Source organism: Cyrtonyx montezumae, unplaced genomic scaffold (assembly GCF_038088225.1).
Source record: "Cyrtonyx montezumae isolate F1298 unplaced genomic scaffold, pur_monq_1.0 scaffold_12, whole genome shotgun sequence".
NCBI classification, from domain to species: domain Eukaryota; kingdom Metazoa; phylum Chordata; class Aves; order Galliformes; family Odontophoridae; genus Cyrtonyx; species Cyrtonyx montezumae.
The window spans coordinates 18841562-18865861 of record NW_027071848.1 but is presented as its reverse complement, the minus strand read 5'-3'; the positions used below and the strand labels follow the sequence as shown (position 1 = coordinate 18865861).

At 38.1% G+C, this 24300-nt stretch overlaps 1 protein-coding gene across 8 annotated transcripts in view; it reads left to right on the top strand.

Annotated features, from left to right (window-relative positions):
• The first annotated feature begins 1359 nt into the window (after nt 1–1359).
• Nucleotides 1360–24300, top strand: part of LOC136044739 (NEDD4-binding protein 2-like 2) — a 52846-nt gene continuing 29905 nt past the window's right edge. For 4 of the 8 annotated variants that reach the window (XM_065730211.1, XM_065730208.1, XM_065730212.1 and 1 more), the window contains exons 1-5: nt 7108–7209; nt 9669–11089; nt 19236–19360; nt 23331–23419; nt 23783–23859. In XM_065730211.1, the coding sequence (XP_065586283.1) occupies nt 9669–11089; nt 19236–19360; nt 23331–23419; nt 23783–23859 (1712 nt within the window). In that variant the 5' untranslated portion in view covers nt 7108–7209. Of the gene's footprint in view, nt 1429–7107; nt 7210–8093; nt 8263–9668; nt 11090–19235; nt 19361–21309; nt 21433–23330; nt 23420–23782; nt 23860–24300 lie in introns of those variants that run through there. The other 4 variants (XM_065730210.1, XM_065730209.1, XM_065730215.1 and 1 more) reach the window with 4 other exon arrangements.

Here is a 24300-nt window from a genome sequence, read left to right as displayed (position 1 = left end):
TTGAGCAAATCTCCACAGTGCAGTGACAGAGCATTGGCACAGCTGCACAGAGAGGTGGTGGAGTCTCCTTCTCTGGAGACGTTCCAGACCCGCCTGGACGCCTACCTGTGCAACCTGGGCTAGGGAGCTGCTTTGGCAGGGGGTTGGGCTCGATGATCTCTTGAGTCCTTCTAACCCCTGCAAATTCTGTGATTCTGTGAAATCCCTCCACACAGATATCACTGGAGTCTGAGAAAGGGCCAGCAGAACTAAATGAATTTGAATGGAAGCCAACAGATATTTAAAAAAATATATCTTTGTAACATTATTTTCTCTCCCTTTTTACCATGTTGGTCTGAACTCTTTCTTAATGTAGCAGATTTGTTTCCAAAGCAATCATGGCCACTTTTTCCTTTTTCTCTTCTACAGCTCTTGAACGTTGCATCAAAGTGTATTTTGCTAGAAAAACAATACTGATGGGTTATGTTTGGTTTTTGTACTAAGCCCTTCACACCAGTAAGGTTTTTGCCATGTAGGAGGGAGAGTTAATCCCTATATACTCTTTCTACTTGTAAGTGTAGTGATTTGTTTCAAAGGGAAAAAATAGCTCACTGGTTCTGCTCTTGAATTGAATAACTGAAGTTACTACGAACATGAGTTACTTTGCAACTAATTTTAGTATGTCATATGTCTCAAGCCACATGGAAACAGTGACTTAAGATGACTGGAATTTTAGACTCACACTGTCTGTGAGTTCCGTTGCCAACACTGTCTCTTGTAAACAGATATCAAAAAGCTGAATAAGAAACACTGATGCTCAGAAGGCACCTTTAACAAACGTACAGTTTAATTCAGAAGTTTAGTAAGTAACACTTTAATGTTAATACTAACTAGTCTGACTACAAAACATCTGCATCTGTCTTGTTTTTTCCAATAGAAGTACAAGAGTCAGTAATTAGTCTGTGATATTTTATTATTGAAAAAAAATAAAGAGGTGAGATGTTATTTAACAGGACAACTTCAGGAAACATTTCACACCATCTCTTTCTCACATAACAGTAGTTAACATCTATAGCAGTACACTAACGAGATCAAATGACTTAAAGAAAGTCTTTCTATTAAAACACTACCTGCTACAGCCTCCCTAAACATGCTATCTCCACTTAACTGTAGATGTATTTTTATCACTGACCTCTCTTCTTCAAATGGGATTCCAAAGACATGTCTGGAAAGAGGGCAACAAAATGTTTCATGTTACACTACACAAGTGGAAAGTGTCATTTACAAAGTTAACGTTCCCAGCAGAATCTGTCTCTTTACTGCAGTCAGAATTTGATCATGCTTTATTTTGGTACCAACTACTGCATCTTTTCTGCTTTAGCTACACAATCTAATCATCTTGCTGCATGACAGAATTAATACACAAACCTTTAAGGCTTCAAATACCAGGTTAGTGTGTTATTTTTATTGTTGCTTTGTTTACTGTTATTTGTTTTTCATTCTAGTGTGGCTTAACTTAGTTTTGTTACTAAATGTCCCAGAATCTTGTTGACAAAAATTTGGAGCAGTTAGTGGTCAGCAGTGTATGCTTACAACTAACATGACCCCTCACAGACAGTATCTAAAAAACAACAGTAGTCATATTACATATATATTATATATAATATGACTACTGTTGGTTATATATACATATATTCATCTCTTAATGCCTTGCTGACAGTAGAGAATGAGTATTTTGGGACTCTATACCAGCGGTCTTTCTTTCCCTGGTGATAGCTCAGTTTGTCAGTGAATTAAATTAGTTTCTCCTCTGAGATACCTTTAATTGATTTAAATGCTTTCCACACTTAATTGAGATGTAGGATGGGAGGTGGGAGAGCCCATAATCTAAATATTCTTAAGCAATGTTTTTAGTATTTCAAAACTGGAAAAATATGCAAGAGGTAAATGCTTTTAGTGTTGCATCTGAAAGGTAAAAAATTCAGTTGTTAAACCTCAAGTATTCAAATAAAAGTAATTTCAAGTAACAACTGTGTAGTTTAAACAAGCACGTATTCTACAAAACAGTGGGGATATCAATTTTATAAATATTTTGCACTACATTTCTATAGCATTTCATCACCTGCTCTTCTCCCACAAGTGACTAATGTATTAAGCATTGAATACTTAAATATATTTCTGTTATGAAAAATGTTGTGTATTTTTCAATTGCTGTTTGATGCTCATTTTTTCCTACTCACACATTTTCCTTTTACCATTCCACTGTCTGCCTGCTACTGAAAGCTAACTCTTTTAACGTCCCATTGAATTTCATTTCAGCCCACTGAAAGCATTATACTGTGTCCTCCAATTTTTATTTAAAAATTTGAGCTGCTGTTTAGATAGGCTTGCAGACTATGCAGTGCCTGGATCTTCATCTGAAGCTCTCTCCCTAGAAACTCTTCTTACTCTACTTTGAAATGTATGAATTGTTTGCAATCATGTTTTTTCTTGGTCTGCTTTCCCCTAACATTTCACAACTTATAAGCTCAGCTTTGAGTCAGGCGAGCAGTTGTTACATTTTCTAAAGCACTGTCTGTCCTTTGAAACAAGGGCTAAAACATACAGTTCTGCTAGTTCTGTTTTGCTGTTGTGTTTGAGATCTAACTCACAGAACAAAGATTTATCATGACAGTAGAAGACATCTTGCAGATTTCAGCTTAAAAAACAAAAACATTAAATCAAAGATTTTAAGAATTTCCAAAAGACACTCTTGAGATACTCCTTTTGCTTTTTCTTAAGTGTTTCTTATGTCCAAAAGGGCTCGTCTTAACCTAGAAGGAAACCAAATGACAATATCCAAATGATAAACAACTTATATCATAGTGAAAAGAAACAGCAGCCAGTTCATGGCTTAAACATCACTTACTGGAATGTATTACATGCATCAGAAAGTACTCCTATCTCCCATAAACAGACGGTAAATAGATAGGGTGTTATCAAAACTGTAAAACAGAATTCCTATGTTAATTCTCAGGTTGAAATTTGAAAATTAAAAATGCTTTACTAGTGGAAATCAACAAGCCAAATACTATTCCTGGATTTTTACTCAAATGTTGAACTGTCATTTACAGATTAGTATATTTTGCCATACAAATGTTTCAGAAAACTGATGAGAAATATTGCTAGACTGTTGAGTAAGCCAATTCCCTTAATGTTCACCAGGATTTCTCTCTCTAGTTTGATTTCAATCCACAGACTTACGCAAGAGTGTTTCCTAAATAATTTTGAAGCCCCACTTTTTCTAAAAAGATGCAGTGAAGCACAGTGGCAGGACAAACTAAGACACAAGGTTCTTTAGAAAGAGACAAGTTTATCTGCAAGTAGTTCTCGTGAACTCAAATGTATGCCTTATTAAAATGTGATTAGTAGAACAGGGTTATGAGAAGAAAAAAAGAGGACTCTGCTAACTGTGATAACAAGATCATACCAAAAGATTTAAATGACTAAATTATCATTCTGTATTAACCCTTTAACTGTAAAAATTAACATCAAGTAGAGCCTTCTGGGTATTTCTCTTTTTTTTTTTTTCCCCCCATGTTATTACAGGTTGAGTCTGATTGACACGTCTTATATTTTATTTAAAGTGTAGAAAACAGAAATGTATTTTGCCTACAGTTAATTTTTGGACTACTATTTTTCATTCCAGCTACTTTCTTCCTGCTTAATTATTTTGGGAATTTTTATTGAAAATGATTCTAAAAACAACTTCAAGGGAAATCTTTCTTTACAGAAAATAAAATACAACTTTTTTTTTTTTAATTAAAAATACCTAGTGCTCTTCCTTTAATAGAACAGGAACTGGTAACTAGTCTAGCCTGAAGAATATTCCCACTGCCCATTCCACTGCAGTGCGTTTGATCTTTAGACATAGTCTCTACAAAGACTTAAAGATGTCCACTGGTCTCACTGCCTCTGCGCAGACTGACTCCACCTGAGAGCTGAGAAAATTGAGTACATTCTTTTCTTTATTTTTCCATTAGTGTAAAGGCAAAGGGACCAGCACAAACAAGGAGATGTTACAAAACGAAGTAAAAGAACATGCACCTATCTCCAAGGACCTAGGCTCACAGAGAAAGAACTCCAAAAGGAGGGATCTCTAACAAAAGATCCTTCCTCAGTGGCAGTCAGTCCTTAAATGAGGTCTAAGAGGAGTGGAGCCTGGCTCCACCTCTTCTGGTCACACAGGTGAATCACCTTCACCTGTGCTCCCACAGTGGACCAAGTCTTTCCTTCAGGTGCTCAATCTGCAGTTCAGGCTGTGACTCAGCAGTCCCCATACAGTTTGCAACTGGATGCCACTGTGGTACTGCATTTCAGATCTGCAGAAGATAAAGTCAATGCATTAGTCTTTAGCAGGAAAGTGACACAAAACAGAATCAAGAATCTGAATGAAACAGAAAGGGATGGAAGGAAGAAAAAAAAGACCAACATTGGTAGAAGGGAGAGATGCAGCACTATGGGATGCAAATGATAATGAGAAATGAGTGAGAAGCAAGATTATATTGGAAATTAAAACACAAGAGGTTCATAAAGTTCATTAGGTTGGAAAGGACCTACAAGATCATCTAGTCCTTGGAAAGGACCTACAAGATCATCTAGTCCAACCATCCTCCTATCACCATCCCTACCCACTGAACTATTAAATCAAATCCCTTAGCACCTCATCTAAACGCTTCTTGAACAGCGCTAGGGATGGTGCCTCAACCACCTCCCTAGGCAGGCCATTCCAGTGCCTGACCACTCTTTCAGAGAAAAAATGTTTCCTCAGGTCTAATCTAAATCTTCCCCGGAGGTAGAGTCACAGCAGGTAACACTACTGGAGTACAACAGTTACAAGGAGGTGTCACATTAGTCAGTAATTTATGAGGCAACACAGTGAAACTGATCCAACAGCTGAATGCTCCTGAAGGAGGGGTTCCCCAATAGCCTCTCCAGTTGCATGTTCCCATTCCCTCCCCAGCACTGGACAGACTTGAGCCACCAGTGATGAGGCAACACAGGAGCACTGTGACTCTCTGTGGTCAAACAACAGAAGCTAATACACTTATGGAAGCAGGGCAGCATATAGACAAACCCACGAATGGGAAGGGAGTAGCAGAAGCACCTCTTCTGACAGCAGCTGTTAGCATAATTTAGTTGTCATTTGAAATTGAACTCTAAGACATGTCTTTCGACATAATATGAAATTGAGTTCAGACAGAAGAATGAAGCTTCTTTACTACAACTACTTGGTGATCTGTGCCATGGATCTAAACCACCAGTAATACTGGTAAACCTTGATAATGGTAATTGAGACATCCTCCAAAATGGGCAGTTGCCTTCTTATCTTCTTAATTAAAAGAAATAAAATGCAAAACTACTCAGAGAAAATGCTCCATTTGCAAGTTTAAACATTCAAGTTACATAATGTGATTTATTTTTTTCCCCCCACTGAACTTTACTCACTTCTCTAACATCTACAAATTATCTATAACATTCAAATTAACCCAAACTTACAAGTCTTGGAAAACCTGGTTATATTAAGTGAATTTTTTTTTCTTTTCATTTTTCTTTTAGATAATTAAAGAGAACATTCCATCAACTAGTACTAAGGTGATGACATACATGTCAAAGAACTTCTGGTTAGTCCTGAACAGGTCAAGTAGTTGCACACTACTTTTTAACCCCCCTACCAGCTTCTCCTGATGATGTTTCTGATGGAACTTCTTTAATCACCTTGAGTACCTCAGTATTCTAAGAGAATCATTTATTTCTTTATAACATCTTCCCCTATGAGATCACAGAAGTGTAGGGATTGGAAGGGATTTCTGGATATCACCCAATCCAACCCCCTGCTAAAGCAGCTTCCCTACAGTAGGTTGCACAGGAAGGCTTTAAGGTGGGTGAGATCTGTCAGAGCTGTAATATCATCAGGAAAACATATTTAATTACTCTCAGTGAGGTTAAAAAAATGACAGAGTGCTGTCAGTTGCAACGTGTAGCTTATGGAATTACACACGAGTACTGGGAGAATTCCCCAAATGAAATGTATCTGAGACAATTACTATCTACACACCATGAACGGCTTGGGAGCTTTGATCTACAGGCACTATCTTCTGTAGGTGAAAGGACACCCTAATTCTATGTAGATGATTAACTTGAATTTTTCATGATTTAGCTTGTGTAGAGAAGTCTATAAATATCATTTTAGATAGGAAATAGTTCTTTTCCTCAGGAACATGCAATCAAGCCTTCTCTAAGAAATCAATAATCTTGGTTGCAAAATCTTTTTGAATACTAAAATTAAGGACTACTCTTATGACTTTTTTTTTTTAGATAATCTCATACAACGTATAGAAGAATAAAGCAACACAGGTCCTTATATTTTCAAAAATACTTGTGTTGAAATAGTCCACTCAACTGCAACAACATGCTTCTTTGTATATGCTGCACCTATACTTTTTTTTTCCAGTAACAAAGGCCAGTTTTTTCTCTGTGATATTTCGTACTTCCCTTCCTGAAAGAACTCCCCATCATAGAAATGACCAGATCCTCACAAATTCCTTTTTAATTCAGAACAGCTTTAGGATCTGTCTTCTCGACTCTTTCGTCCAAATTATGGAACAAAACTCAGGCCCCAGTGCCACAAGCAAGACCAGGTCCGAACACAGAACCGCTCCCAATTCCCACAGGGACTCACACACTGCTTTTCCAGACAGCAGTGGTGGGAAAAAGCTCTGCCACCCTTGCTCCACACAGGATGCACGCAGATTTCCCAGGTCTGGCAGCACGTAGGCAGTACCTACACAACTACTGGTGCTACTCACAGGTTGCGAATTAAACAAACCAACAGCCTAAAATCCACTGCCCCAAGCTAGCTTTGAGAATTCTCCGCTGGGGAGAAGGAACTGGGTTTAGAAAGACAACTCTACATCACCCCACCAGCACCCGAGCCTGGGCAGTACCGCCGCCCTCACGCCGAGCGCCGGCCCCTCCGCCGCGGGTGGTTCTGTGAGATGTAGTCCCACACCCTGAGGGGCGCAACTACAAGTCCCAGAACAGGTCGCGGTGAAGAACCCAAGGGAGGCGGCGCCGGCGCCATTTTGAAGGTGAAGGTCTGTCCTCCGCTCCCCTCCCCCCGCCGCCGGCCGGGGCTGCGCTGCTGGCCGCGGCGGCGGAAGACGGGCTGGCGGGCGCCCGTGTCCTGAGGTGCGTTTCCTCTGCTGTACGCTGAGGGAGAGCGAGGGCTCAGTGGGGGGAAGGCGGGCGCCAGAAGCCGGCTGCTGGAGCGGTGATATCGGGCTGAGGGAAGCGTGTGGTGGGAGGGAGGGAGCGGCTGGCGGGCGCACCCCGCGCCTCCCGAGCGCTGCCGGCCCGGCCCGGCGGAGCGGCCCTGAGCGTGAAGGGCCCGAAGCGGGGCCTCCTCCGTGCTCAGAGAGGCAGATCCGGGCCTTCCCCCCAGCTTCAGCTTCTGCCACACGCGTCCTCTTTTTTTTTTTTTTTTTTTTTTTTCCGTTTGTAAATTTATTGCATACGTGGAGCTTAGGGGTGACTTGCTGGAGACGCTTGGCAGGTTAAAGTGGTGACACGGTGTTTGCAAGCACTGCCAAGTGGATCATGTGTGCAGCTCAGGTTTGGTGCTTCCAACCGTATCTTCACCACGCTGCCACAGTGCTGTCAGACTTCCTGGAGCAGTGGTCATGACCTTAAGCTGCTGGACTTCAGGGACTGTTTGGATAATGCTCTCAAATGCATGGTCTGGTTTTTGGGTGTTCCTTCATGGAGCCAGGAGCTGGACTCAGCGGTCCCTTCCAACTCGGGTTATTCTGTGTTTCTATTCTGTCCCGTTCAGAAGGCAAGGCTGTCACTTAGATTGCACTTACTCAGTATATACGTGCTCTGAGAGTGCACATGGAAGTGTTTTCATATGCTATTTATCTTTCCCTAAGGAAAGCATGACTACTGAAGATTAGAGAGAGTATTCCTTGTTTCGGACAGTCACAGAGCAGCATCTTCATCAAGAGAGAAATTCTCATGCAGAAGGTAGCTCGCATACTCCTTTACTTCATTCCACATAAGAATATGTACATGCTTCTGCTAAGCTCCATCCCACAAGAGAGATGAGGATAAAAATGAGGGTAAAGGAGTTTTTCACAGAATCACAGAATTGTAGGGATTAGAAGGAACCTCTGGAAATCATTGAGTCCAACGTCCACGCTAAAGGAGATTCCGTACAGCAGGTTGCAGTGTTTTTGAGTGGAGGTGAAGTGACATTTTTGAATAGTTGAGAGATATAGACATACATCATGGTTTCTTTCTGATTTGCTAAAAGGAAGAACTGAAAAGCAGGAGATATGTGAAAAGCAATGTGTGTGTCTTGAGATGAGGAGACTGTGTGGTACCCAGAGCAGTGTTCCAGAAATTCCAAGCAAGTATTGTCATGCATGGCTTTGTTTTCCCACCATCTGACAATAGTGCTATCTTCCAGTTACCAAAATGTAATGGAAACTGTAAAATCTCCTTGGCTTAAACGTTTTCAGATTCTCTTTTTTAATTTGTACATTAGGTGAGAAAGTATCCAGATAAACACCGTCAGTTTTACACGTGAAGTTGAAGCAGTGAATATTACTTACAAATACATCTTTGATGTAACCTACAGATTCTTTTCAGACAGAGAGAAAGAGAGAAAAAAAGTTGTTTCCTGGCAGGAAAAATACTTACCTTCTCATTTAATACTGCATTTTTTATTCTGGAGGGCTTGCTAAGTATACTACTTTGCACTTAATTTGTTATATGACGACTGTTGCTTTTTTTGCATTATATAGACTTTGAGAGTGCAAAGAAAAATTGAAGTTTGGGTAATGGATGGGGCAATGGCATGACTGCATGTCTCACTGATCAGCAGTATGTGACTTAATGTTTTTAATTGCTCTCACCCTGTCTGTCTGTTGTTCTGGAACTTACTGTCTCATTCTTAGTTGTAATTCATTTGGTGCTAAGATCACCTTTTCAGTTTACTTTTTAAAATATGCAGCTGAGTGGTTTTGGTATCTAACAGAGATCTTTACTTGTTCCATAACTCAGACTGTAAATTTAATTTTAAGCCTTATTTAACCAGTACCAAATTATAGATGTCATCTGATATCTGTTTTGTTGGTGTTAAATGAATTGGCTGAGTTCAGTTGCTGTCACAGAAAATAGTCCTTGTGTCTGAAATATTTGCATTTTTGTTGGCCATCTTACTGGTGATGTCAGGCATTAGCATGTGCTTTGAAATTTGGCACATTAATTCTGTCATAGAGATCTATAACACTTGGCAGGTTAACAAAGGTCAGTGGAGAACAGAAGTTGTTCTGATTGATTTTTCACATATAAAATTCATGGGAAGAAAGCGTGTAAATTAAGATACAAAGCGTGACTGCAAGACTGGTTCAGCACTAATGTGTTACTCATGCAAAGATATTTAAACAGAATTGCCACTCTATTGCACAAGACTTCCAGTAGGTACTGCCTGCTTTTCCTCTCAGTGAGTACTTCACATTCAGTTGTGATAGCAGGGAGTCTGAAGATGATGTGCATTGTAGGCCTCAGTAACTTGATTTTTTTCTTACTTTGCTCTAAAATGTTTTGTGCTGATAATGTATTGATTTATTATTATTATTTTTAAGATGCTTCATGCTGAAGGTGGAGTAAGGCTCTTGGAGTGTCAGGATGAAGTCACAACTGAACCGTGTTCGAAAAAGATGAAGTCAACGGAAGGTGCTTTTGAGAAGCTCTCTGACTGTGGCAACCAAGGCATTCAAGAGGAAGGGGACACTGACAGAACATCTAATGATTTGATACCAGTGTGTGTTTCAGATAATGAAGGGGAATATGAAGTGCAGAAGCAAGAGAAAATATCTATGAATATCATGGGAGCAGCGAATGAAGTGCTTCCAGAAGGTAATCCAGAGTTTAGTCAGACAGATGATTCTGTGATTGTGCAGAACATAAATCCTATGTTTGTATCAATAAATGACACTAAAGATGAAGAAAAGGAAGATCCCCTTACCACAGTTGATGTCAGTGAAGATAATACTAAAAATAGTTGTAAACCATTCTCAGTAAATAGAAATGACTCAGATGAAGAGTTTATTACAAGCAAAGAATTTATTGGACCGATTTACAAGCCCGCTGAGAGTAATAAACAGGACCAGTCTGGGAGCTGTGATAGATATCAAAGCAGTGTGGGAGATGGAATGCATGAAAACAGAACTAAAGGAACTGAGACAAATAATGCACAAGTTATTTCTTCTTCTGTGTCAGGAATGGATGATGAACTGGACCAGTTCTACAAAGAAATTCAGCAGCTGGAAAGTGAAAATGTAAATATGCTTCAAGGAAAAGAAACTGAAACTTCTCAGGAAGGATATTCTCTGTATAATCGCAGTCAGACGTTACAAGAGGATTATCAGCATGTATTGTTGGACAGCCCACAACCATTTTATGAGAATGTACAATATTTCTCTGGGGAACAGGGAAGTCAGAAAATAAGCAATGAGCAGCAGTTTGTCACGGAAACAAGTGGCTGGAAAACTGAAAATGCCTTTAATGGACAAATGGAGTCTAGTTATTCAGTGCCTGAATTCAGACCTGCCTGGCAGTCAAGGTTGTCTTTCATAGTACCTCAGGGACCTCCTCCTCCTAGGCTGAACCATCAGTCACGTTTTCAGATACTTAATTCCCAACAGCAAAAAACAAATGCTTTTCCTTCTCAGAATGATGAACTTTCTTATGAAAATTGCTATGGTTACCATGGAAATCGTGATATCAACTGTCATGGTCCATTGCATGATCAGGGTAGCAGTAATATTGGTCATACTGATTTCCATAGTACTCAGGTCTTCAGAAATGGAAATAATGACCAGAGTGAACTCCAAAGTAATGGTTTCTGTGAAACCAGAGAGGAGTATTGTGAAGAACCAAAAACTTACAGTGCAGAGAGAATGCACAGATTTTCTTCCCTGCCTGAGGAGAGGTTTGATTGTTCACAGAAAGTGCTCCTAATCTTAAGAGGCCTACCTGGTTCGGGGAAATCAACGCTTTCTCGGTAAGTGAAGACTTGAAGCTTGGGAAGCTTACTCAGATTTCAATAAAAAAAATAAGAACTTTTGAAAAGTTTATCAGCAAGCACTTGGCAAAATTTGGTGTTTGTAGATTAGGCTATTAAAACACAATCATTTTTATTTAGCAAAGACATCTGACAGTAAATATTAGAATCATGTGGTTTATTTTTTTGTCTCCATAAGTAAGAATTTTCAGGAGTAGAAGCTGTTTTATGTTAATTTTAATATGTTCTGTGAGTCTTATTCTGTAGTTCTCATATACACTAGTATGTGATGGTCTGCCCCTTTTGTTATCAAACTTCATTTAAAAAAAATATTCAGCATAATCTAGCAGCACCAGTAGTTTTTTGTAGCTGTGTAAAAATCTTCAAACACCATTGGAATAATTTTGCTTCTCTGAAAACATGCAATCCTTTTCAGTGTATTGGTGAAACTGTAATCCCATTTGTTATTTTTTTTGTACAAATGTCTGTCCTGTTCTTTAATTTGTGAACACACAAGAAAAGTATTATTTTCCCTTAGAAGTATACTTGTTGAAGTTTCCAACAAAGTTAAAGGCAAAATACAAACTCAGCTTGGATTTTCACCTTTTTTTGCCTACTGTAAAAAGTTGACAAAAAGCAAAGACACTGTAGTAAATGAAAACATTCTTTTTTGCGTGCAAAAGAAGTTAGATTTGTATTTACTGATTGAGCTAAATCATCCAGCTTTTTGTACTTTGCATGGTGAATATCTTTTCAGTCTTTCTCCAAGTATGACTGTCATATAATCTGAAAGATCCTAAGTATTTTAAGTTTTATGAATCTGTATTCATGCTTTTTCATCTCCTACTTATAAGATGGATTACTAATTTAATTTAACAGATGGGAAAGTGGGTGCTATAAGATCAAGGTCAATCATAGTCACTGAATTTGGGCGCAGAATTTGAACTGTGTGGGACTTGGTTGTCATTGTATTCAGCTATATGCAATTTTGTATATTCAGAGCTTGGTTTCAGTTGTTCATTCCTGCAGAATCATGTTCCAGGGTGTCAAGTGCCCAAGGGGTGGGAAGAGCTGAGGGAAGAAACTAAAAACCAGTATTAATTGTATCATCAAGTTCTGCAGTGCAGACTAGGTCAACAGATGACACCAGAGCCTTGTGGTGTCATTAGTACCCATCATATTTTGGTAGTCTGGGCATTGCTAGGAACTCCAGACAAACCTTTACTGCTTGTGCTAGCAAAATGACTGTATAAGAGAACCACAAAACTGACATAATCTTATTGGATCAGGAATAGAAGGAAATGAATTGCATCTTGCAAGCAAGCAAGTTTCCCAAGTATATAGTGACAGCAAAGCAGTAGTGATGCTCAGGAATCTTGGAATTCCAGTCTGCATTTTTGTGCAAACTGGATTAGTAAGTACTGACATGTTTCCTTCTGCTCCCAAACTTGACATGTGTGTCGTTATTCTCTTAAATTAGAAGTCTGTGTTTTGTTTTGACTTTGTCATCCCACGTGCTTGACATCAACAACTTGTTTCTTGGAAGGATCTTCTGGGGGCCACCTAATCCATTCTTCTGCTTGGAGTAAGACCATCACCATCATTGGATCAAATCAGTTATGTTTTTGTAGCCTGATCTTGAAAACTTCCAAGTGGTGTACTCAAAGCTTCATTTGTGCTTGTAGGTCATATGCCATCTGCTCAACCCTTTCATGTTTTTCAACATGCCTTTTGAACTAGGAAGCCCAAAATTGGACACAGTATTTTAGGACAAAGAGACAGAGGGGAGGATCTTCAATTGATACACTTTTTTTTTTTTTCCGTTGACTACTTTTTCCCTGATAAAAAATAGCATGTGATTTGTTCTTCTGAGAGTACACTGTTGGTTCCATCTTCAGTTTGATATTCACTATAATCCTTATATCTTTTCAGTTGGGCTGTTCAGCCAGTTACTTTTCATTCTGCACTAATGCATAGGTTTCTTCTGTACTAGATGGAGAGCTTGGCACTTTCCCATGTTGAACTTAGCCCAGTGCTCAAATTTCTCTGTATCCTCCAGGATACTAAGGCCTGATGTTTGGTCCATCTTCCCTACCAATGTGGTGTCATCTTGCAGGTTTTCTGCCTCATCATCCAGGTGAATGGTGAAGATGCCCAATGACTTTATTTCACTAACAGCCCCACTACTCTGCAGGTACTGACTGAAAATGTCTGAAGCCTTAATATTGCATTCGAAGAATATTGCATTCATTGCTCTGGCCACATCCATGAAGCCAGTTGTTTCATCACACAGCACAGTGTGGTCTGGCTACTGAAGCATGATTTGCCTGTTGTAAACCCACCTTGACTCTTCCTAAATACTTTAATTTCCTTCACATGTTTGGAAATAGAAATCAACAAGGTGCACTCTGATTTTTCTGCAAGTTTTGGTTAGCTGAGGTTGAGCAGCCTAGTTCCCTTGTCTTTATTTACCTCAAATATGGGCATAGCATTAATCTTTTCCTGGTCACTGGAAATCTCTCGTGATCTCATTGATTTCTTACATGCATTATTACATATGTAGGTAGTCACAGTATAACATCTCTTCTTCTGCCCTAAAATTCTAAGTGGATTTCTTGATTCAGTCTTCCTCTGTTTTCTCCCTAGGATCACCTTGTCCCTGTGTCAGCTGCTGGTGTGGTCTCATTCCCAGGTTAATTGTACTGGTTTCTTTGTTGCACTTTGCTCCTTTGCCTTGTCCCTGTTTCCTCTGGTGACAGCTGTAAGTTGCTTATCCCAATTTGTACTGCTATGCTTCCTATGTCCTTCTCATTTTAGGCCAGTTTTCTTCCTTTTCTTGCTGTTCTTAAGGTGGTGTTGGAAGAAGTGTATTATCATAATGCAGTGTTGGTGCCGATCCAGATTGCTTCTACTGCAGAAGTGCTTTGTTCAGGAGTAGACTTGCTGCAGTGGGACTCCTTGTTTTTTCTGCTCTGCTTTGTACAAAAATGAGTATTTTGTACCTCTGTTTTCTGTGCATATTATGTTTTAAAGTCCTACAGCTTGGGCAGATTTGTGAAAAAAAGAGGTGGAAGAAAAGCAGATGCATGTACTTTGCCAGGTAACACTTCCTCAATCCAAAGCTCTTCAGAGACTAGCTTGGAAAATGCTTTGTTTTTTCCTTTGCTTTGGAAGTGATTTTACAATTTAGTTAGAAATTTTCTATCCCATTTTGCCCGGGCACATACCCAATGGTGGTATCTTTAGCCCAAGTAACAAAAATGTGCTAGAATTTTAAGTAGTTAGTAGTGTGATTTTAGAATGTAAATGCCATTGGAAAAGTGTTTTGTTTGTTTGTTTGTTTTAAAAAATGATTTTTAAGATATTTTGCAGATAAATTTGGCAGCAATTTCAGTTTTCCATTCCTGTAGAATAGAACGTGAATTTGTAAAAAGTTAGCTTTACAAGGTTGAAAAATATCGGTGTCATTTACAAAGTACATTTGAAATTAAATCTGTTGGTAGGCCTATAAGAGAGTAACCCAGAAAGAGGGGAGTGCTGCTGGAGTGAAGGACTTCTGGATCTTGGGAGTGAATGTGTTAAATAAGTATTTATAGCTGAATGTAGAAATATTTTTGTGCTGTTGTTTCTAATTGTGCGTTTCTTTAAAAACTCTGCCTGTAGTGTTAAAAGGACCATTTAGATAGCTTAACAGTACTGTAGATTTTTAGAAACTATTTAGTTATAGTTTGGTTTTTTTCTTGTCTATATGCTAAATAATTTGATTCTAAGACAATTGTGAAGTTATTTATCAAAATAGGCTAACTGGAATGCAGGGTGTAGAACTGTTTTAAGGAACTAAATTAAAAGCAGGTGAGCGGGTGTATGTGGGTATGTACGTGCTAGAAAAAAATGTATTAGGTTGCTTACTAGTTAATGTGAGTGCTTGAACTTCCAGATGAGTTTTGTATGTAGAAGTGAGAGTTTCTTTTGGATAAACTAGCATATCTAAAAAAAAGAAAGTGAGCTGCTGTAGTTTTTCTATCTGCTTCAGTGTCGCTGTCCTGTTAGGTTGAGAGGTGTGTGTTCAATTGCAGGGAATGTATCCAAATGGATGAAGAAGAGCTGGTTTGCAGTGGCTGGCTGATACTGCTACTTGTGTCACACGTGTGCATACTGATGATGACTGAGGTGTAATTTGACTTGCCTGTTGGGGAATTATTTATCTTCCTTGTTTTTCCTTTCCCACTTCACAGCAGCAGTCATCTCTTTGTGTGGTTAAATAGTAATGATTTGCTTTTGCATTGGTGTGCTTTATGTTTGAGTTCATGAGCCTAGGATGAATTTTATTTCCAAATACATCTTAGAAGTATGTAAATTATTCCATATGAAGTTGATGTTTAAAATTTTGCCAGTTTAAATACCACAAATTCTAAAAGAGGAAACTGTTAGACTTTTTAAGTGTTTTATGACTTGATGCCATAGTTATGAAATGGGCTATGAACATTGTCATAATAGTTGACACTCTAGTTCATGAACTCATTACTTGGAGGTGGTCTGTGTGTTGTATTTGGGGTAAGAATTCTATTTCCCTAGCATCTTTCGTAGTCAGTCTGCCTCCCCAGTTACATAGTTTCAGGATTATTCTTGCAGCCATTCAGTGTATTAAATCTTTTATACTGGTTGTATAGGTTCATAAAGTGTGGTGGTATGGTCTGAACATTGAGGGATAGTAATGAAGTATGTCAAGAATAAACTGTGTTTATGGCTGTGCAAGATTCCTGCCCCCTTGTAGTGTTTCTTTATTGCTAGGACTGTTATGCTTTGCAAAAATACAGTAGAAGAATTTGAGTAAATGGATTATTTTACAGAACTCTGAGCTGTTTCTGGAAATCAGAATATGGACGTGCACCCCATTGGTTGCTGTGTGTTCACTCACCAGTCTGTATATATCCCCACAAATATGATAACCATGCTCCTGAGAGCTGCAGTGGGTGCCTGTGTCTGCTCTTACAGCTAGTGGAAGAATCTGGTCCCAGTTACTAGTTCTTATCTCCTTTATTAAGGAAGATGGTTCTTATTCTCTAATATACGTGCACATGCATTCAGCACAAAGCGTGTAGAAGATGGATCCAGTTGTTTTGAGCATTATTAACTAGCAAATACAGAATACTGAAAATGAGAAGATTGGGCCATGTGGGAAATTATGGCAAGATAACTTAATGAATGCATGTTAAATATTTTATTCAGAACAGGAATTGGTATTAAAAAAGAATGCTGTTTTCTGTGCTGTATCATTTACCAGTGCCATTTTGTTTGCTTTATTTGTGCTGTCCTACCAGTGAAGTACATGTCCTACTGAAAGATGAAGAGTCAAACAACAATAATGATTAAATGATGTCCAACAAAGAGGCTGTAATTTTGTTGTATCTTACTCTACTCTCTGAAAGATCACTGCTCTTTATTCTGAGTTAACCTTGTATTCTGGAAAAGGGAGAAAGAGCAAAGGAGAAAAACAGCTCGAAGGCATCTTTGATTGTGTTACTTCACACATGGCATTATTCATACTTTCTTCTGTTCCCCATTAATTTTATTTTTGTTGTTATAAATCTCTGTGCTTTAAAGGCAAGAATAACCAACAAATTAATTATAAGACAGTAAACGTATAGGAATGTAAATAATTAATGTAATACAATGTTGCTGTGGTGGGTTTTTTTAGTTGTTGTTCTTAGGTAAAGTTGGATTTATTTTTCTCCCAGCTGAGTTCTTAATGAAAGTCCATAGCTGTAACTGATGTAATGTTGGGCCTTTCACAGACTTCAACTAAGCTCTACAAGGTCTGCTGTTGATGACATGGCAATACATAGCAAATTCCTTGTGTGGGAATTAAGTAGCACTCCCTGCAGCTATTTATGGGAAAGCTTGGTTACTTAGAACTAACATGCATTTGTTGCCTTAGGTTGTTTGGGATTTGGCCAGCTCTCTTCTGTTCTTGGCACCTCAGCAGCAGTGCATCATGCATACTGCTGGTGCAGTTTACTTTTCGTAGCCTTTGGGTACAGTGCCTATTTTGGAGTCTGAGTAGTTGCCTACGTTTCTACTGGGCAGTGGAGTGCAAGGGTTTCAATGGGATATAGATGCTCTGTGGCAGTGATTGGCTGTTTTTATAAATTTGGCTATACTATAGAAAACAAAAACAGTCACAGGGATCGGATTGTAGATGTGACTTCAAGGAGAATTATCTCCATTTCACAGGATTTTCCTTTAAACATCAGTCTCCAAGGATTTTCTGAAAATAAGGTTTATGTTTGATGGAACAGAGATTATTCACTGCGTTCATGTGGCTTTGATCACATGTATGGAGTTCTGATGTTGCTGATCAGCCAAGGGGAAACTCCCCCTGCAACTTTGCTGTCATTGCTTTTTCTGATTCACAGGTATTTATTGGAGTTCCTGGGCAGTACTGAGCATGAATTTTATTTAACACCAAAAATCAGCTCAGTTATGCCTCTCAGTGGTTTGACTATTGCATTTCATGACAGTGCAAATGTAGAGCTCTAGGAAAGTTTAATAGATTTGTGCAATATTCTTTCATTGCTCACTGCAGTAACTAGTGTAAGTAATAGCACTGGTTGTTGCAGTTAATGTTTCTGATTATATTAGTTACAAAAGTGTGAAGTATAAAACAAAATAAAAATAAACATGCAAACAATAAACTTTACAACCACTTCTTCTGAGATTTCCTTTTTGCCTTAGTTGGATTTCCCCATGGTGTCTTTTGTTCTTTATGTTGAAATTGTTTTCATCTAACTGTAATTTTTAATGTTAGGTTATTCTGACCCACAAATGAAATAAACTTCTGGTAAGATATCTGTGCTGCTTAGAAGTGACAGGCCTAAAAGACTGGGTAAATGTAAAACTCACACTGCAATCTGTTTTACTTTCTTATCTTTTTGGATTCTAATTTGGATCTCAGCATTTTATTCCTTTGCTTACTGTTTTGTCTTGTTTAGCTTTGTCTTATCATTTCTTCCCCTCTCATTTTACTCATCAAACTCATGCTCTGTTGAAAATCACCGTAAAATGGCATTTCCTCAGGAAGCCAAACTAACCCACTTGAATCACTGAAGTGATTTAAGTGGTTCAAGAAGCGATTGTTTTTCTCCTGATTTGAAGTTTAATATATGCAGGGATAGTAAAACACATGTTTTTCCTATCACCTTTTTAGCCCTGATGTGTGAACGACAGAGATTAAAAACTGTATCTTAAATTTCCTGTCACTTATTAGAGTGGAACTACAGTTCTACAGGATGTGGTTCCCCCTGTAGCAGTTCACTGCTGCTGTGCTAGAGGAGGTCTGTATTGATCTTCTTTGACTGCTTTCCTTGTATTATCTTTTGGGGCCTGTTCTTGAATAAGCACGAATATTAAAGTTCCTGAAAATTGACACAAAAAAGAAGTCACCTTTTTTTTGAGTAACTTGTAGAACTTGTAGGTGCAGTGAGTACCATTGTTGATGAGAAGGTGGGTGTGAGTAAGATGGTGTGGCCTGGACTGGGGCAGAAGACAGAAAAGGAATATGTATACTCTTCTGTAATCCTGACTTTCATTGGTAGGACAATCCTGAAATCTTATTGCGATGTTATATTTTTTTCTCTGAAAACACTGCTGAAAGCATTAGGAGTTTTCTTTTGATATTCATATTAAACACACATTCTTTGTGCAAGTACCATGAATAGTGGTCAGAATAATGCTTGTTCAGAGGAAGAACAATTTAAACATCCAGTTCGTTTTTCAGTCCTATCCAGATCCCATGATCAGATTGGTTCCTAAAGATAATTACAGATAAGGATGGATGTTGGAAATGTTAATGAATATAATAAATGACTGTGAGGTGCTCAGAACCTGTTGTGACAGAGCCATGAAGTACACGACTACTGACTTCTTTTAAGTTGGAAAAACAACAGATATAGGAGTAGAGGGGGGGGAATACTACTTTAATTTGAACTGGAATGAATAGTATACTTCTGTGTTTCCAATACAAACCATTTTGAAATTTGCAAGAATCCCAGAAGTAGGGTACAATTTTATTTACCTATATTGTTTTCTGGGGGGATAGTATGAAAAATAAATCTTGTAATATTTTACATTTCTCTTTTTTCAATAGTATTCTGCTTGGTCATAGTCGTGATGGCATTATACTCAGCACTGATGATTACTTTCGTCAACAAGATGGATATACATATAATGCTGCTCAGCTTGGTGATGCCCATGACTGGAACCAGAAGAGAGGTTTGAACACATAAAAGAAATTCTATTAAATGACTCTTCTATTTAGAAAATAGAAGTATAGCATAACATGCATGTGCTAATGGTATGTATGAGGCAGAGCATGTTGTGTGTGTGGAAGTATAGGAGTGTCTCTATATATAAATAAAATGTTCACAGTGTACGTAAGTCTTTGTATTTTAAATGTTTGTTATATTTTAATCAGTATGTAAATTTATATTGGATTTTGAAATTGCAGAGGGTGCAAACTCTAAGGACAAATCTGTTCTCTGTGCTGTGACCTGCTGATTTGTTACATTTGAGACTAATATCCTTATGCATTTTTTGCTGGCATCAGCAGTGTCCTGTTTTTCCCAGTCTTTCCTGATCTGAAGTTCATCCAGGATTCATGGAAGAGTTTTTCTGAGGCAAGCTTCAGTATTCTTTTGTAGGTTAACACTTTAATGAGACATGTTACACCTAGTAGTCAAGGATTGAATTTTACTGGTAGAGAAGTAGGTACCTGAGGTAAGGATAGGAGACAGGCTGATTCTCACCCTTCCTCTAGTAGTTTTCTAAGAATCTCTGTCCGTGTTTGATCCATTCCAAGGGTGGGACAAACTGAGCAACTCTTATGCCTGTACATGCAGATTAAGTCATTGCAGCAGAGAGATAAACAGAAGCTTCCTTCCTGTGTAAGAAAAATGAATCCTTTTCATCAAAAGCTATGGAGCACCAAAGGAAAATGATATCTGTGGGACAGTACAAATATTCTCCCATTTTCTTCCATCCTCATCCTAATTAAAAATTTATGATGTACTGGGGAAAAGTTACAAATGAATAGTGAAGAATTTTTTTGAGCCATTATTGGAATTGTAAATCTTATAAGAAGCACTTTTGATATTACACTGTGGTGATAATAAGTACTTCTAAGAAGTTGCCCGTTGTCTAAGGGAGCAGAAAAGCTGAGAAGATATACTGACTGTGTGAAGGATTTAGATGAACAGGATTTAAAACTCTTGAATGTTTACGAGACAGTGAATTATCTATCCTTGATCACGAAGCACATATGCATTTAAATCATAGGTTGTGGGCTCAAGTGTGCAAATGCTGGAATTAATTTGCCATTGTGACTTCAATACAGTCTTTCTTCACAAGCTTTTGTAAATTTTTGCCCTGTTATCTTCATTGGCAAATCGGCTATTCCCTGTATTAAACTTTGTACTCTTTATTAATCTCTCCTGAATGTCATCTTTCAGGATTTCTCCCCTGCTTCTGACATCCTGTCATATCAGTCTGTCTCTCGTGCAAGGTTAACGAAGCCAGAGCAATATGTTGTTCAGTTTGCATGGCTTTCTCTACTGATTCTTAGTGCTCTGATAGAACATACTCTTATCTTCTTTTCTCCCTTCCAACTACAGTTACTTCCCTCCTTTCCTTTAGTTTCTTCTTGTTTTATGGATTGATTTATCAGGATTAATCCCTAGTTCTCAACAATAACTTAGTTGTTGTTTTCTTCCTTTGTTTTCATTTAATATGTACTCTTTTTGACTCTGTTTAGCAAGACATTATTCGTTCTCCTGGAAGTTTTTTACAATGTTATTCTTTGTGTTTGGAGTTTCAGATGTTTGAGTTCTATCATCTAGTTAATCATCTTAAGTTCCCTGTGAGCACTAGTGGTATTGTATTCTGATGTTTTTTTGTCAGCAAGTTGAGGCACAGCTGTTAAAATATCTTGCTATCTTGGATGCCAGACTTAGCAATTTAAACATTCTCTTCATGAAGTGTTGTAGCAATAGCACTTTACATATTCAAAATACTTTGTCAGTGTTCTCATATGAGTTCATACCAGTTCTGCAAATGATCTCTCTGATGTCTGAAACTGGCAGCTAGAAAATGAAGACCAGACAAAGCAGTGGCCATTTGGAATATTCGAGAGTGTTCACCAAAAGATGATCCTTCTTCATTTACAGTCATCCTGGTTTACTCATTATTTATCTTACAGTGATCTCAAAAAAGAGGAATGCTTGAGTCATGCTGATGATCTTACACATACTCGTAATCCAACCCTGGAACAAGTCCATGTGCTGAAAGAAGTAGGAGAATATGGGAGGAGATAGTGCAGAAATGTATGTTAATTCCGATATGATAATGCATATATCCAGTAATTACAATGCAGCCAGCCATGGATCATGCATTTCCAAAGGTTCAGGTTTTTGCTTTGCAGCCATGGTGGTTTTTTGTGTTTCTTGTGTCCTTTTTATACATTTTGAAAGGTAGACTGAACTCTTCATCTTGTGAGGTCTTGGAAATGTGTAATTCTTGACATGGTTGTGGCTCACATCATTAATACCGTTTACAATTAAGTAAGAATCAATCTTTTTTTTTTTAATGTGTTGTACTAGAGCAGTTGATTTTTTTTTAATGGAACTCATCTTTGCAAGGCTTCTTTAAACAGCAGAAGAATTATTCTTAATATATTTTATGGATTTGACAAAGGTCTTACTTTGATTGTTAGAGGCACTGATGAGTGTAATGCATGAATCTGATGTCACGTGTTATAGATCTGCTTCTCCCCCTGGCGTAGTTTGAGGCTGCAAAAAGGACCTAATTCACAAAGTAGTCCTTTTTTAAAGATGTAAATGTAGTGTCACTTTCTACAAAAGGTGATAGAAGCCTTCTTTTCAAATCTAGCAGGTAAAAGAAATTAAAACAGTGCAAATGAAGGTAGGACGTTTGTCTCAAAAGGGAGGTATTTCAGTACCCTCTGTAGGTACTTTTTTTTTTTTTATTAATTCTTTCTGCACTTCTGGTAAGAACAGCTTTATTGCTATCCTACTTTCTCTGAAGTAGGTGTTAGATGTCAAGCTGATACAGTTAAAGTACTTGAGTTTTTAAATTGCTTGGGTAAGTTTCTATATATCATTATGCTGAAGCTGGTTGTCATAGTCGTGCTTGTTAGTTATGTTGTACAACTCCCTTTTTAAGCATATATTTTTTTTTCCAGGTCCAAGTCCTGGTAAAGTGAGTTAGGAGTCTTCTCAGAATGCTTTCTGAACTGTCTCTGGGAGATGAGGGATTTAGAGGATACCTGATCTCAAGATCAGAGATTTTGCCTTGGTTGCAACTAAATACCCTCCTGCCAGTGTGGAGGCTGAAGGGCATGAAGAACTGGGAGGGGAGAGAGCCAGGGCAGCTGACCTAAACAGGCCAGAGGAATATTCCTTACTATGACATCTTGTGAGGAAACTATAACACTGAGGGGAGCTGGCTGGGGAGGCGGCCACTGCTCAGGGACTGACTGGGCTTTGGTCACGGGTAGTGAGCAGCTGTGTTGCACACTGCTTCTTTTGTGAATATATACATGAATGTATTATTATCATTACTATTATTTCTCTTCCTTTCTGTTTTAGTAAACAGTTTTTATCTCAACCTATGAATTCTGTTTTTATTCTTTTATCTTTTTTCTTTCCTCTGTCCCACTTGAACTGGGGGCAATGAGTGAAAGGCTGTGTGGTATTCAGCTGTTTGCTAAGTTAAACCTTAACAGGTTTGGACATGAGGATATTTTTAATGGATCTCACTACTGTTTTGGATGTCTTTATGTGAAGATTACCTATTTCTTAATGTTTTGTTGAATAGCTGCACTACCTAGCCATAGATTCCGGTTATGAATGCAGCATGTGCAGCTGGTAAAGTTGGAACCAGAATATGGTTTCATGCCAGGAGTCTCTTCATTAATCCTCAACTGGACACATGCTTTGCAACTTGGTTGTATTCTTCAATGCCTGTTTAACTCTTTGTATCAATTTACCACTACCATGTTTTATGTTCCTTGCTTCATTTCTCTTACCTGTTTGCTCATACTGTTTTCCATTTCCATTGCTACTTTCCGTAGCACAGTGTGTTTCAGTCAGATGAGATTAATGCAAAAACTCTTTCATGCACCATTTTATTTGAAATGCTTATTTACGTGCATTTTCTTTCATTGCAGCCAAACAGGCAATGGAGCAGGGAAAATCTCCAGTTATAATAGACAACACTAATACTCAAGCCTGGGAGATGAAACCATATGTGGAAGTGGTAGGTTTTTTTGTGGAACCATCTGTTACAGCTCTGAAAGTTAATCTTTGTATGCAATAAGCTGGTCTCCCTTGTGCAGAAACATCTTCCTTAGTCAGATTTCTAAAGAGAGTCTGCTTATTTATACAGTCAGAAAATGGTGTGGCAGTAGTCCAGAACAGTTTTTGAATGGATATGATCTAATCTGCTTAGCCTGGAGTAAAAGCTAAGACAGGTTTGGGGCAAGTGAAGTTCAGCATACTACCAATCTATTCTTCACTACACGTGTTTATTGTAGTGGGCCGTGAACAACTTGTTACAGTCATTGCTGTTCATATTTTAATACTGGTACTCATATGAAGCGTTTTTCTTTGCTTGCTACAGGCTCTAGAAAAAGGATACAGAGTGGAGTTCTGTGAGCCAGATACTTGGTGGAAATTTGACCCTGAAGAATTAGAAAAGTAAGGTTTATATTACATAAATCATTGTACTTATAGAAAGAAATAATCAGTTTGCCCATGTAAACATATATATATATATATATAGGGATTTTATATTTTATCTGGTATCTTGTAGTGAAAATATAACTGTTTCTCAAAGTGCATATTTTAAATATACATTAGACGTGTGGATATCAAAATCTTGTCTTGTTGATCCTAGAAGTCAATTTTAAAGCTTTCTTGGAAGTGAATTAAAAAGTGATGAACTATTGTAGAAAGTGCTTCTATTGTAATGAAAGTTTAAGTTATCCTAGGAAATTTGTTGTTACAAAACAGACAATAAATAGTTAGAAGGTAAAAGGAAGTTGTGCATTTTACTCAGAGTGCATCAGTAGAAGTGCTTTGTGTATACTTTCTTTAGATTCTTCATTGCTAGGGAGCAGTAGTACATTCCTAATCAGT